General features: G+C 45.1%; 1 protein-coding gene across 1 annotated transcript in view; it reads left to right on the forward strand.

Moving 5' to 3' along the window:
• The window catches only part of DNHD1 (dynein heavy chain domain 1), an 80,026-nt gene that overhangs the window by 51,840 nt on the left and 12,224 nt on the right, over positions 1-15,962 (forward strand). Inside the window, exons 21-29 of the mRNA XM_047071485.1 lie at positions 107-284; positions 456-648; positions 891-1,179; positions 8,641-10,249; positions 10,436-10,644; positions 10,845-11,049; positions 11,122-11,224; positions 15,317-15,466; positions 15,713-15,895. Coding sequence (XP_046927441.1) covers positions 107-284; positions 456-648; positions 891-1,179; positions 8,641-10,249; positions 10,436-10,644; positions 10,845-11,049; positions 11,122-11,224; positions 15,317-15,466; positions 15,713-15,895 — 3,119 coding nt within the window. The remainder of the gene's footprint in view (positions 1-106; positions 285-455; positions 649-890; positions 1,180-8,640; positions 10,250-10,435; positions 10,645-10,844; positions 11,050-11,121; positions 11,225-15,316; positions 15,467-15,712; positions 15,896-15,962) is intronic.

Raw genomic sequence — 15,962 nt, forward strand, 5'->3', positions numbered from 1 at the left:
GGGCCTGGGGACCAAAAGTGGGCAGCAGAGCCAATCTCTACTCACTTCCTCCACCCCCCACTTTTTCCTACCTGTGCTCCTATTCTGGCCATGGTGACCTTTGCAGAGGACCTCAGCTGTAGTGATCCTGTGGCCCAGAGCTTCAAGTCCTCAAAAAGCAGCTCTCTGAACCCATCCCAGGTTGCCAGTGATGATGTACCTAATAAGTGCAAGGAGCATTCGCTGGCTGTCAGCAGCTTTCTCTTTGCATTGGTTTGGGGCTTTGGAGCCCACCTTCCCTCCAGGTATCTGCAGGGGTGGGGCCAGGGGTGGGGGATTCAGAGAGCTGAGATGGACTGGCACATGGGAGTTAACCCAGGTGACATGACTGTCGGGGAGGGTGGAATGTGTGAGTGTGTCACAAACGGAATTGTTGTAACTATCTGACACTTTTGCCTGTACATCCATCTGAACAGGCTCTGGCCCCTCTTTGATACCTTCATGAGGGGTTCTATTAGTTGCCTCTGCAACTACCTGGAGCCACTGCCTTCAGCCTTGGTGTTTGATCTACATGTATGCCCTGAAAATGGGACATTGGTCCCCTTCACTGGCCATTACCTGGGTAGCCGCATCAGAGGAATTCCGGGCACCTTCAACCCTTCTCCCCAGGTGTGAAGACAATGGGGCAGTAGCTGGGCTTGGGGCTCAAGGAGATATCCTGGGGGAGTCTATGTTCTGGGGCCAGCTGGGGCTCCCCCCTGCTTCTGTTCTTCGATATGTTTTCACAATCACAAGAATATGTGAAGTGTTCTGCAGGTGCAGCTCTAAGACAAGACCCCTAGACCTTTGCTTTCACCTAGATTACTGCCTAGATTGGCACTGCCCCAGTAAGCCCTGCTCCTGTCCTGCAGACTGAACGGCTCTTATATGTGGTGGACCTGCTGCTGTCAGAGGGACACCCAGTGCTGCTGGCTGGAGAGGCGGCAACAGGGAAGTCAACCTTTGTGGAGATGCTGGTGGAGCCACATCACCCTTACACGTACAGCCCCATCCACTCTGCCTTTAGTCCCACCCACCTGCGCCTGCTGCTGAGTCAAGGGGTCCAGGGCCAAGTACAAGCTGCCCCATCACCTGGGTCGCACCTGGATTCTAAAGGCTCCCTCCTCTTCCTGCTAGAAGATCTGCACCTGGCCACTTCTAGTAAGTAGCTGGGCGGAGGAAGAAAGGAGTCATGGTGATCTCTTGAGACTGTAAAATCCCTAACGATATTTACTGACTCTCAATTAGACACTTACAGACCAAACCTCAGCATCCCATTCTTAATATCTTCTCATTGAAAATGTGCTCCCTGAACAATCACACCCCTCTCATGGCCTCATCTGCCATCTCTATGCTTTGACTGCTAAATCTTTATCCCTGGCCAGGCTTTTCTTCTAAGTGCTAGACCTGTTTACACAGCTACTTACTGTATATCTCTATCTTGTCCCACTGGCACTTCAGACTCAACACTGAACTCATCATCTGACCCTGAAAACCTGTTCCTGTCCTTTAGTAACGAGTACAACCATCCATCCAGTCACTTAAGTCAGAAATCTTGTTGACATCCCTGCCATCTTACCGAAGTCCAGTCACCATGTCTCTCAACTTTGCATTCCAAATATCTCTCAAATCTGTCCACTTATTTCCATTCCATCTTCCCTGGTTCAGTCAGTCACTACCTGGAACTTTGGTGAATGCTCTTGAAAGATTCCTTGCGATGAGGCTTTCTTCTCTGACACTCTGTACTCTAACTGGAGTCAACTATGTACAGGCATTCAGTAAGTCAGGTTTCCTCTAGCCTCTGGGATTGCTGTCTTCTCTGTCTTCCCTCCTCTATGTATCTGGATAAGTCCTTATTCTTTACACATAAGCTTAGGCAACATCTTTTCCAGGAAATCTGAGCCTCCAGGCTAGGTTAGATATTCATCTCATGCTCTGTACAAAAATCTGTGACAACCATGGTTTTATGATTGTGTATTTACTTGTTGATCCTTTCCACTACACTCTGAGCTTCATGAGAAGAGAGATTTGTCTTATTCATTCTGATAGACCCAAGAGGAAGTAAGTACTCACTAAGAGTTTATAGAAGCAAAGATTACAAAGGAAAGGGGAAATTGAGATAAAAGTCTGGGATACTAAAATTTAAAGTTTCTAAAGTGATAATGACAGGTTTGAATGTGGCCATGGGATATGCCCATGGGAATGGGCAGAAGTAAAGTATAGGGCAAAGTATTAGCTGGATTGTCCAGTTAGACACTGACATCTTTTATGAAATGTAGAAAACTTGAATCAGGTTGTAGACACACTTAATAATAATAGGTACAATTTATTGAGGACTGTGTGTTACAAACTTTATATCATCTTTAGTGCTCATAAAATCCTATTAAGATGGAAATTTGCTATGATCATTTTAAATTTTTTTTTTCAACGTTTATTTATTTTTGGGACAGAGAGAGACAGAGCATGAACGGGGGAGGGGCAGAGAGAGAGGGAGACACAGAATCGGAAACAGGCTCCAGGCTCTGAGCCATCAGCCCAGAGCCTGACGCGGGGCTCGAACTCACGGACCGCGAGATCGTGACCTGGCTGAAGTTGGACGCTTAACCGACTGCGCCACCCAGGCGCCCCATGCTATGATCATTTTAAAGATGAAGAAACTGGAAGATTTTTATAACTTGCCCAAGATACTCTAGCCAGTAAAATGTCAGAACCAAGATTAAAATTAAGTCTGTTTAGCACCAAGACCTGTAATTTTCTGCAACTATCTTATTTGGCCCTTTCAGTAAATTTGCACAAATAATCAGATTGTCAGTTGTAAATAGAAAGGGTAAATTCAGATCTGAATAGCAGCTGAGAAGAGATTTCAGCAGGAAGGCTGAAAACATTGCAACGATGTTGTGGAGTGAAGTATATTACAGCTGGCATTGTAAAAGTTGTCCTAGGGTGGGGGTGCCTGGGTGGCTCAGTCGGTTGGGTGTCCGACTTCAGCTTGGGTCCTGGTCTCATGGTTCGTGAGTTCTAGCCCCACCTCGGGCTCTTGCGCTGTCAGTGCAGAACCTGCCTAGGAGTCTCTCTCTGCCTCTCTCTCTCTTTCTCTCTCAAAATAAATAAATAAACTTTAAAAAGATATTAAAAAAAAGATGTCCTACGGTAATAGCCAACAAAACATTTAGTATAAAATTAAAAAAAATTAAAAGACATACAACAAAACAAAAAACTGTGACCCATTGTCTAGAGAAAACAGTCAATAAAAACTGACCTTGAAATGGTCTAGAAGTAGAACTTAGCAAATATTTTATAGCAGCTATTATAAAAGTACTCAGATTCTTAAAGGAAAATATGATCTTAATGAGTGAACGCATAAGTAATCTCAGCAAAGAAATAGAAACTACCAAAAATAACTAAATGGAAATGGAAAGAACTGGAAAACACAATAACTGAAATGAAAAAGTCACTGCATGGTTTAACAGCAGATTGGCAATAGCAAAAGTCAGTGAATCCTGAAGAACAGAAAAATACTGAATATGAATACAGCTTCAGTATAACACACATGTAACTGGGGTTCCCGAAGGAAAGGAGAGTGAGATTAGGGCAGAAAAAAACCTATGAGGAAATAATGAACAAAATTTTCCCAAATTTCTTGGAAAATACTGACTTTCAGAAAGGGAAAGCTCAGTTATCCCCAATTAAAATAATAAAAAGAAAACCACACCCAGGCACATTATAGTCAAACAGCTGAAAATCAAAGAAAGAGACACTTGAAAGTGGTCAGAGAAAAGATAAAACACATTATGTACAGATGAATGATATTAAGAATGATGGTTAACTTCCCATCAGAAACAACAGAACCCAGAGGATAGTGAAATATCATCTTTAAAGTACTAAAAGGGGAGGGGGACCTGTCACCTTAGAATTCTCTGTCCAGTATAGATACTCTTCATAAATGAGGATAAAATAAAAGTATTTCAGATGCATGAAAGCTGAGAAGATTTACTATCGCTAGAACTGCACTATAAGAAATGCTAAAAGATGTTCTTCAGGCAGAAGGGAAATAGAATTGTATGGCAACTCAGATCTATGGAAAAGAAGGAAGAGCACCAGAAATGGTAAATGTGTGGGTGCATGTAAGTAACCTTCTTCTTCATCTCTTAGTTTCCTTAAAAGATAGTTGATAGTCGGGGCGCCTGGGTGGCTCAGTCGGTTGGGTGTCCAACTTTGGCTCAGGTCATGATCTCATGGTCCGTGAGTTCAAGCCCCATATCAGGCTCTGTTCTGTGCTGACAGCTCAGAGCCTGGAGTCTGTTTCAGCTTCTGTGTCTCCCTCTCTACCCCTCCCCTGCTTGCGCTCTGTCTCTGTCTCTCTCAAAAATAAATAAACATTTTAAAAAATGTAAAAAGACAGTTGATAGTTTAAAAATAAAAGTAATAACATTTTTGGCAGAAGTAGAAAATAACCTGGAACGGTAGCAAAAGGATAGGGTGGGAGCAGTGAGTAAAAATTATACTATTGTAAGGTTCTTGCATTCGTGAAATGTGAACTAGGAATTGGGGAAGGTCAGGCATGAGGTGTGAAGTGGCACAATATTACTTCTAAGTATTGATACATTAAGGAGGCATATTGTTACCCTAGAAAAATCACTCAATAACAATAGCAAAGAGTATAATTTAAAATATATAATATTTTAAATATAAAAATATTTAAGTATGTAAAAGGAAGCAGGAAATGAGCAATAGAGGAATTAAAAAAAAGAGAGACGATTAGAAGACAAATGACAATATGATGGACTTTAAACCAACTGTATGAATAATTACATTAAATGTAAAGTCCTAAGCACTCCAAAAAGTCCTTCAAGACAAAGGGTATTACCAGAGATAGAGAACTGGATATCTCAGAATTAAAAGATTTAATTAATAAAAAAGACATAAAAGTCCTAAATGTGTATGCACCTGAAACCGCTTCAAAATATACAAAGAAGGGGCGCCTGGGTGGCGCAGTCGGTTAAGCGTCCGACTTCAGCCAGGTCACGATCTCGCGGTCCGTGAGTTCGAGCCCCGCGTCGGGCTCTGGGCTGATGGCTCAGAGCCTGGAGCCTGTTTCCGATTCTGTGTCTCCCTCCCTCTCTGCCCCTCCCCCGTTCATGCTCTGTCTCTCTCTGTCCCAAAAATAAATAAACGTTGAAAAAAAAATTAAAAAAAAATATACAAAGAAAAAGAGGGGCGCCTGGGTGGCTCAGTCGGTTAAGTGTCCAACTTCAGCTCAGGTCACGATCTCACAGCTTGTGGGTTCAAGCTCCGCATTGGGCTCTGCAGTTAAGCGTCCAACTTTGGCTCAGGTCATGATCTCACAGTTTGTGGGTTCAAGCCCCACGTCAGGCTCTGTGCTGACAGCTCAGAGCCTGGAGCCTCCTTCTGATTATACTATTGTATAATATAGAGGTATCTCCCTCTCTCTCTACCCTTACCCTGCTCGTTCTCTGTCTTTTTTTCTCAAAAATAAATAAATAAAAAATAATAATAAAATAAAATAATAAATAAATAAATAAATACAAAAATATACAAAGAAAAAAAATGGATAGAAATGAGGGACAAATAGCAAGTCCAAAATCACTATAGGAGATTTAATACTCCTCTCAATACTTAATAGAACAGGAGAGAGGAAATAAGGATATAGATCTAAATAGCCCTATCAACTATATTTACATTTACAGAACATCATACCCACCATCTGCAAAATACACTTTCTTTTCAAGTGTATATGGAGCATTCTCCAAGATAAATGATAATGCTAGGCTATAAAATAAGTCTCAACAAATGTCAAAGGATTAAAATTTGTAGAATATTTTCTCTGACTACAATAATAAAACTCAATAACAATAATACAGCTAGAAAATTCCCAAATTCTTTGCAATTAACACACTTCTAAATAATTCATGCATCAAAGAAATCACAAGGGAAATTAGAAAATATTTTGAACTGAATAATAAAACAAAACATATCAAAATCTGTGGGATGTAGTTTAAGCAGAGCATTGTGATCAAATGGACTATATCCCCAGAATGTAAAGTTGAGTCAGCATTCAAAAATCAGTATAATTTATGACATTAATAGAATAAATGAGAAAACATGTAAGATCATCTTAGTAGATAAAGAGAATGCATTTGATAAAATTCAACACTATTCATGGTAGCTCCCAGCAGACTAGGAATAGAAGGGAACTTTCACAGTTTGATGAAGGACATCTATTAAAACCTACAGCTAATTACGTACTTAATGGTGAAATATTGAACACTTTATAAGATCAGTCACAAGGCAATAACATCCACTTTCACTGCTTCTATTCAATATTGCACCAGAGGCCCATCAGTGGGTCTCTGGTGCACATCAGTGCACCACATCAGTGCAATAAGAAAAAGAAATAAAAGCTTTTAAAATTGGAAAAGACAAACTAATACTCTCTCTACTGTCATATAACATGATTTTGTTTCTTTTTTTATTTTTTAAATGTTTGTTTATTTTTTGAGAGAGAGAGCAAGCCAGGGAGGGGCAGAGAGAGAGGGAGAGAGAGAATACCAAGCAGGCTCTGCGATCTCAAGACAGAGCCCGATGTGGGGCTCAAACTCATGAACTGTGAGATCATGACCTGAGCTGAAATCAAGAGTTGGACACTTAACCGACTGAACCACCCAGGTGCCCCAACATGATTTTCTACAGAGAATCCTAAGTAATCTACACCATCACCAACAACAACAAAACAACCCTACAAATGCCAATCTAAATCTTCTAAATCTGAGCAGGCTTTTTTGGGTTTTTTTTGGTTTTTTTTTTTTTTTTTTTTTGGTATAAAATGACAGGATTGATAGGCTGAGACTTTTTTTTTTGGTATAAAATGACAGGATTGATAGGCTGAGACTTATATGGAAACACAAAAGACCTAGAAGAGCCAAAACGACTTTGAAAAAGAAGAATAGGGGCACCTGGGTGGTTCAGTCGGTTAAGCATCCAACTTCAGCTCAAGTCATGATCTCACTGTTTGTGGGTTCTAGCCCCACATCGGGCTGTGTACTGACAGCTTGGAGCCTGGAGTCTGCTTCGGATTCTGTGTCTCCTTCTCTCTCTGCCCCTCCCCAACTTGTGCTCTGTCTCTGTCTCTCAAAATAAATAAATGGAAGGAAGGAAGGAAGGAAGGAAGGAAGGAAGGAAGGAAGGAAAGAATAAAGTGGAAAGGCTTACACTATTTATTTCAACGCTTACTACAGGGCTATAGTAATCAAGAGAGTGGGGTATTCATATAAGGACATGGATACAGACAGACTAATGGGAGAAAACAGAGAATCTTATATAATCATATATAGTCAATTGCTTTTCAACAAATGTGCCAAAATAATTCAATGGGGCAGTTGGAACGACTACACATCTGTTTGGTGAAAAAAAAGAAACCCTGAATCCTACCCCATGACATACACAAAAATTAATTATAAATCAGTTAAAGACCTAAATGTAAAAGCTAAAATTATAAAATTTTACAAAAAATGTTAGAGAAAAATCTGTATGACCTTGGTTAGAAGCAATGATTTCTTAGGACACAAATATTGGATTTTGTGAAAATCAAAAACCTATGCCCTTCAAAAGACACTGTTAAGAAAATGAAAAAGTAAGCCATAGACAAAAATACAATACACATATCTGACAAAGGACTTATACCCAGAATACATAAAAAATCTCTTACAACTCAATAAGAAAACAAACTCCATTTTTAAAAATGGATAAAAGATACTTCACAAAAGAAAGATTAGTGAGTGGTCAACAGCACCTGTGGCAGTATTATTCTGCACAGTCAAAACCTAGAAACAACCTAAATGTCCATCAGCGTGTCAGTGGGTCTACAGGTTGTGGTATTTTTATAATGGACTACTACTCCAATAAAACAGAATAAACTGACACACGTGAAACATGGATGAATATCAGAATCATGCCGAGTGAAAGAAGCCAGACATGCTAAATTACATACAATACGATTCCCTTTACATGAAGTTCTAGAACAAGCAAAGCTAAGCAATAGTGATACAAATCAGATCATATAGAAGTTCCTGGGACAATGTGGCAGGGTACTGACTGCAAAGGGTCATGAGGTGATGAAAATGTTCCAAATATCATTGGAGTAGCGGTTACATAGGTGTGCACATTTGTTAGAACTCGTGAGCTACACATTTAAAATGTGTACATTTTATTTTACATAAGTCATAGTTTAACACTGACTGCACAGAAGTGTGTGTGTGAGAACTCCTCTCTCTTGACTGTGATGACTGCACTTTCCCCCTATTGTGTCAGATCAGGCTTCCATCCGTCCCAGCTTCCAAACTTCCTGTTGTTAACAAATAATTGGTCACAGAAGTAGGATTTTCAGGGAGAAGGAAGAAGAAATCACTCGCTTTTAGGGAGGGTGTGGGGGAGACAGAACAATATACTCAGACATGACAAAGTCCCAGCACATCCGGTGTACAAAATTCCTTTAGAACCCTGTGTGTGCCCGAAGTAAACCCAGGGAAGCAGGAATAGGAAGAACAGGTGACACTGGCATGTGCGCACCTGCATGTCCTCACTGTCAGTCTTCATGTCCCACAGACCCAGAGAAGACCTGCCAGCCAGTGTTGGAGACTTTGCGCCAGGCCATAGATGGCACGGTGTATGCCCACAGCACCTTGGAATTGCAGATGCTGCAGCCTCTAGTCAACTTCCTTGCCACTGCCACAGTACCAGGCTTCTGTGAGCTCCCACTGTGCCCACGTCTCTTTAGACTCTTCACAGTGCTGGCCCTGGGTAGCATGACCCAGGCCATCCTTCTGAGCAGGCATACACCTAGCATCCAGGCCTGGCTTGAGCGCTTCCCCTCTGTGGAACGGGAGGGGGTTCTAGCGAAAGCCCTGGTCCGGGCCTCAGTGGAGGCCTGGGAGGCTGTCGGCAACTGCTTTATGCCTTCCCCGCTCCACCCACATTACCGCTTTTCCCTGCACTCTGTGAGCCAACTACTGGGCAGCTTGCAGCTGCTGCCAACCAGGATGGGCTCCTGGGGTTTTCTGGATGTTCCCAACCATCAGGAGCACTTGCACCGGGTGTCAGGCTTACGTGGCACTCGCCTGACAGTCATGATGGCCACACGTAACATGGTGCGTCTTTGGTTGCATGAGGCACAGAGGACATTTTGTGACCGGCTGGATAGCCCTAGAGAACGCTCCTACTGTGCCAACCTGCTCCTAGAAGTAGCTCAGAGTGTCTTCTGCTGTGAGCCAGCACCCCAGCATGGGGGCAAGGGCTATGAGGAGGAGGAAGAAGATGAGGAGGAGAGAGTGCCCGAAGTGGAATCTGAAGGGGAGTTGGCCCAGTGGGAGGACTTAAGCAACAGTGGCAGTGAGACAGAGGAGGAGGACGACCCTTATGGCCTTCAGGTCACCACAGGCTCACCCTCCAATGATTCAGGTCTAGCACCTTCCACAGCACCAGTAAAGAAGGAAAGCACAGAAATTATAAGTCAGGATACAAGCCAGGAGGAAGGCACAAAGACCTGCAGCTGCAAACTTCAGTTAAACAGAAACAAGAGTTGGTGGCAGAAAACCACCCAGATGGACCCGGTCTCTCCTCTGTTGCTACCAGTGCTACTACTCTGCCCCTGGGAAAAGCCCTCTGACCTGGTCTTCAGTCAGGAGCTGACCCTAGGGTCCAACTCTGAGAGCCCCAGCCTGTACCTGGAACGGCAGTGGGAGAGCCTGGAGGAGCAGCTGTCCACCACAGCCTCTCAGCTGAAGTTGAACGCCTCCCTTGCCTCTTGCCACACCATGGCCATGCACGTGGCCCGCCTGGTCCGGGTGCTGGCCAGGCCTCGGCAGCACGGCATACTGCTCTCAGGGGCTTTGGGTACTGGGCGCCGTACTGCCATCACTCTGGCAGCTAGCATTTATCAGGCCCACCTCTTCCATCTGCCATCTGGCTCAGAGGAGGCCATTCTCCAGTGTCTACGGGATGCCAGCTGGCATGCTGGCATGTTAGGCGAGCCAGTGGCCCTGCTGGTGCCCAAGGGTGTGGATCTTACTACCCTTCATCGTCTGCTGGCCCTGGCAACCTCAGGCAGTTTCCCTGACCAGTATACAGAGGCAGATCTGGAAAGTATTGAAGAACATCTCCCCAAGGAGAACCTTAGTGTCAAGCAGAACATCAAGAAGGAAGTGCTGTTGCACAGGTGAGGCCAAGAACCCCATACTAGGAACTGCTTTGCTCTTGCTCTGTCCTGGCCAAAAGGCCAAAAAGAAATCTAAGAGCTGCCGTGAGAGCTCAGATCAGGGATAAGGGGTCAGGTTTGGGGTTGGGACCTCGATGGGCAAACAGGGATAAAGGGGAGGACAGTATCTGAGCTCCTGGCCCACAGGTTCTACCAGCAAGTGTGCAACCACCTGCACATCTTCATCCTGATTGGAGATGACCAGGCCCACAAACAGCTGCCTTCCACCCTTTACCTGAGGCTTCTTCAACTGGCCATTGCTAGCATTGACCACTATGAACCCTGGGACCAAGACTCCCTGATCAGTGTGGTCCGGCACTACCTGGAGGGTGCTCAGAATCCATCCATTGATGATGGTGAGCCCTTTTTACTGTTCTCACTACTCATCCCAACCAAGTTTTAATGAGGGTTCAGGTCAGTCTCTCTCTCTCTCTCCCTAGAACCTAGTGACCCCCTTCACCTTTTCTGCCCCTTTTCCTAAATCAGAAGAGGGTCCCTTTTCTTTCCCATTCCCCTACAAGTTCACAAGCCCAGGCTAAAGTCATGCCCATTTCAGACTCCTTGAAGTGCCCAGACCTCCAGGCGTCAATTCCCAGTGTGGCCAAAGCCATGGCTCTCATCCACCTTTCGGCTGCCAGCTACCATGGACACCTATGCCCTGAGTTGCCACTAGTCACCCCCAAGACATTTCTAGACTTTCTGGACACCTTCGTGCTGCTGCAGCAACAGATGACTCTGCAGATTAAGAAGAAGGCCCAACGGTGAGTGGCCCCATTTCCTGCACTGTACCTCCTGCTTCCTTGGGTCCACTAATTGGTATATTGTTTCTCCAGGATCCAGAATGCCCTGGAAAATCTGAGAATGCTTATGGAGAAGCACAATGCCCACACCAACTTTGTCTTTAACTTGGAACAGCTGCTGAAAAGTTCCCGCAAGGTAAAGGGGGAGAAGATTGTGAGGTATGCACAGTAGGGTCAAAGCAGGAGACCAAAGGGGGATTTTGGAGGAACCAATCAAACCGAACCTAAGGGTTTTTTTTTTTAAGTTTATTTTTATTTATTTTGAGAGAGAGAGAGAAAGCAGGGGAGGGGAAGAGGGCAAAGGAGACAGTATCCCAACAGTGCAGAGCCCAGTCGCAGGGCTCGAACTCATGAGCTGTGAGATCATGACCTGAGCTAAAATCAAGAGCCAGACACTTCATACCTACTGAGCCAGGCACCTCTGAACCTCAGTTCTTATCTCTTAAGAGTACTCCTTTCCTCAGGGGATCTCTTTAGTCTCTGCTATCACCTCCTTTAGAGCTTAGGCTCAAGGTTGCCCATGGCACAGCTGAGATCAGGCCGATTCTTCTAAACACATGAAACCCCAGTGTCTTCTTCTGGTGTCCTCAGTATGTACCTTGACTATGGGAAGTTCAGTGTACTCCCCAAAATCTCCATGGATTCCCAACGGAAACAGGGCAGAGATTATACTCTCATGATTACCTCTACTCTTATCTCTTCTTCTCCTGGATTCTCTATCATGACTCGTTAGCACACCTCTTATAGCCATCCTGTTCTCCCATATAGCTTTGTCTCTGTACCTCTTCCCTCCACAAAAGCACTGACTATACAAGGCTCTTGTGTCCACCGAGGAAATGTGGATGGGCAATGGCAGTGGGTCAATTTAGATTTTAGACCAGACCAGAGACTGGAATGGTACACTAGACCTCAATGTCCTGAATTTCTTTAGTCACCCTCCACAGGGCATTTCCCAGTAATCAGCTCTTCTCTTCTCCTCCCTCTCCCCGTGCCCACTCACAATGCTATTCAACCACTCCACTTTTCCTTTAGAACTCTCCCAACACAATTCTCATGTAACAAGAGATATTTTTCTCGTCCAAACTTAAATCTCATTTTGTTCTTAATAAGAGAGAATTCCAAAATAGCTTTTCTTTTTATTCCTGCTACACAAGGCTTTGGTGAAGGTTCAGGGATAACTGCAGAGAAGTGAACTAGTGGTCAACTCACTAGTTCAAATGGGTTGGACAAAAGGACAAATACTTCCCCTCAACTGGGCTTTCGGGCCATACAGCTCCCAGTGGCCAGTCTGTCCCTTTTGATGGGTGCCTCAGGGATATCACCCAGTGCTGTGCAACTCTAGGGGCATGGCTTCCATTGTGTCTACATGCATGGTTGTCAACGTGTTCTCTGTAAATGATGTTGGAGTTCTCACGGTACTGGTACCCTCCTACCATTCACCACCAAGGGTCACTAGCTTAGATAAAACTTCAGGGCTCATTAAAGTGAAAACAAAACAAAACAAAACAAAACAGTTCACAGAGGGACAGGAATGCCCATTCAAGTGTTTTCCAAATTCCAGTGTCTTGTGTTGGGTCCTGCCATTTCCCAAAGTGATGAATACCAGGAATTGTTGATCTGATTTAAAGGTGCTACTATTCTTTGAGTCAGTTATATCAAAGCACAACATAAGAAACCCAAAAATCTGAATAAGAGATGTTCATAGTGGATGCGCCTGGCTGATTCAGTCGGAAAAGCATGTGACTCTTGATCTCAGGGGTTTTGAGTTCGAGCCCCGCACTGGGTGTAGAGATTACTTAAAAATAAAATCTTAGAGAGAGAGAGGGAGAGAGAGGTTCATAGTGTCAGAGGCATTCAATGTCAGATCCTTTGCCCATTCACTCAACAGCTGTAATAGTGTGTACTTCTTTCAGTGTCCCCCACACCAGGAAATGGCATCACCATCCATTTAGTCACTTAAGCCAAATCCCAGGAGTCATTCTGGAGCCCTCCATCTCCCTTTTCTCTCATATTCCACTGGTCCATTTATTCATTACTGTACTCTACAACAATTAAGGGAACTCCACTTTTTTTCTGTCCAGCCACTCATTGATATTTATGTCTGTGTCTACATTGATGTCTACATCTAGATAGATAAGTCACTAGAATCCTTGCCAAAACTTTCTGAGGTGGCTATCCTTTTTCCCATTTTATAGACGAGAAAAGTAAGACCCAGAGAGGTTAGGATGAGGATTAAATGACATCTTACTTGGAAAGCATTTAAAAGTGCTGGCACATGGGGCGCCTGGGTGGCGCAGTCGGTTAAGCGTCCGACTTCAGCCAGGTCACGATCTCGCGGTCCGTGAGTTCGAGCCCCGCGTCGGGCTCTGGGCTGATGGCTCAGAGCCTGGAGCCTGTTTCCGATTCTGTGTCTCCCTCTCTCTCTGCCCCTCCCCCGTTCATGCTCTGTCTCTCTCTGTCCCAAAAATAAAAGTGCTGGCACAGGGGCGCCTGGGTGGCTCAGTCAGTTAAGCGGCTGACTTCAGCTCAGGTCGTGATCTCGCGGTTCATGGATTCAGGCCCCGTGTCAGGCTCTGTGCTGACAGCTCTGAGCCTGGAGCCTGCTTTGGATTCTGTGTCTCCCTCTCTCTCTTCCCCTCCCCCATCACGCTCTGTCTTTCTCTATCTCTCAAAAATGAATAAATGTTAAAAAAATTTTTTTTAAGTGCTGGCACATAGTAAGAGTTCAATAAATGATAGCTCCTCCCAATTAAGAAAGATAAGGCACTGTCATTGCCTTCATGGTGCCCAGTTTACTGGAACATATAGACTCGGCTAGGCAATTACTGTTACTGTGATAACACTGTGTTATCACAAAGTCCAGGGAGCTCTGAAGTATCAAGACTTTCTAAAGAAAGCAAAGTGCCACAGTAAGTAGCACAGAGCCATGTGTAGAACACGGCAAGCACTAAAAATCATTCCTTAAATATGTAAAGAAATGAATGAAGTGCACCAAAGGTGATGCCTGGAGGTTAGCTAGGATTTGGCGTAAAAGGGAGTGGGGGTGGGTGGGAAGACTGTCACAGGCTGAAGCAAAAGCGTGGGCAAAGGCCCAGAAGCAGGAGAATGTGTGTCACGTTGGAGGAGCTGAAAGTCAGGAATGGCTGGGAGAGTGGGGTGCTGGGGCAAGGACAGACACAAGGTTAGAAAGCGGAGTTGAGGTCTCCTGGGCACAGAGGCCTCGTAAACCAACTGGGAGAGTTGGCAAATGTTCTGAAACATGATGATGATGGTATTTGGCTACGGCATGGAGAGCAGAGGAGAAGAAGTGGGTAAGAGTGGAAACTGAGATGCAGTGAGGGAGCAGACATGATGGACATGTGGGAGGTAGAACAGAAAGGCCTTGAAGATGAGTTGGGTTTGGGGGAATAGAAGAGATGGAGCCAGAGTAACAATGAGATTTTCTTCCTTGGGAAACTGTGTTTTGCTACAGTTCTCTGTGAAAAAGAACGGGTGAGGAGATGAGTAAGATTGCAAGAGATCTGGCAGGGCACAGTGAATATGTTGTTCATTTGTGGGCATGTGGGCTCTGAGGGGCCTGTGAGGCATTGAAGAGGAGATTGCCATGAAGCAGATGGACACATGGATGTGGGGCTCAGGAAAAATATCTGGCTAGAGATAGCAATTCGAGAGTTGTTAAAATTTAAGTGGTAATGAAAGGCATGAGTTTAGGGAGGGCACATAGAAGTGTAGTATGAGAAGGTAAGGGGGCCCTGAAACATTGCTGTGGAATACTGAAGGGATGGTAGAGGAGAAGACTGAGTAAGAGCAGCCACAGAAGTTGGAGAAAGCCAAAGGAGTACATGGGGTCATGAAAGTCAAGGGAGGACAATGTTTCAAGAGGGAGGGAACTGTCTTGTATGACAAATGCCACTAATGGGTCAAGTAAGATAGAGTATGGCATAATGGTTAAGCATGTGGGCTTCAGAGTCAGACTGCCTGGGCCTATGTGGCAGTTCAGGAGAAGCAGTCACCCACTGGGAGCTGCATCACCAAGTGTGTAAGTCATAGACCAGTGAGTGATAGTTCCAGGGCCCAGTCTTTATCTGTGGCCTACATGGAGTTCAACTAGCTCCTCCTGACTATCAAGTGAGGAGTATGCTGCAGTCCCAAGCCCACAGGGCTCCCCTTGGGGTAAGCCCACCTGGCCCAGGATCTGGAGCTGCAGTGCCTGGACCTCTGTTTGCAGAACCTCCACATACTTCAGCAGCAGCTCCAACAAGACAAGCTGCTGTATAGGCGGCAGCTGGCGGAGTGTCAGCAGCAGGAGGACCTCATCAAGAACCTGACCAAGCAGCGGGATGCCCTGCGGGCTCAGTATGAGGCTTTCCTGGAGCAGGTGGGGTCTTGCTGCTGCCTGCCCTGTGCTGCTCTTCTCTTGGGAGGGGACAACACTTCACAGGATGCCCAGAGGAAAGAATGGGGTGACTTGTCATGGAGTCTCGTGGGGGAGGGGCAAAGTAGGATGGCTTGAGGAATGGTCCCTCATGGGAACTCCTAGGAAGAGGTGATCACTCCTGGCAACACACTGAAGGAAGAGGACACTTTGGAAATTCACTTCAAGAGTGCATATCTCCTCATTTAGATGGGCAAGGCATTCCTGGGGCCTCTGAGCCAGCTGCAGGTAGCCGACTTTGAGGAGCTACGGAGCTATCGAGTACCACCGGAATCTGTGGTCCGGGTGACGGATGCCCTGTGTGATCTGTTCCACTGTGAAACAGGCTGGGCCAGCGCCAAGCAGCTCTTATGCACGGAGGATTTTTATCAGGTAGGGAATGTGGAGCACGATGGAGGAGGAGAGCAGAGGCACAAAGGGGAGACTTGGCAGAGCGAGG

The sequence above is a fragment of the Lynx rufus genome, unplaced genomic scaffold (assembly GCF_022079265.1).
Source record: "Lynx rufus isolate CCGP_SWC_20201006 ecotype Redwood Valley unplaced genomic scaffold, mLynRuf1.p SCAF_9, whole genome shotgun sequence".
Lineage (NCBI taxonomy): Eukaryota > Metazoa > Chordata > Mammalia > Carnivora > Felidae > Lynx > Lynx rufus.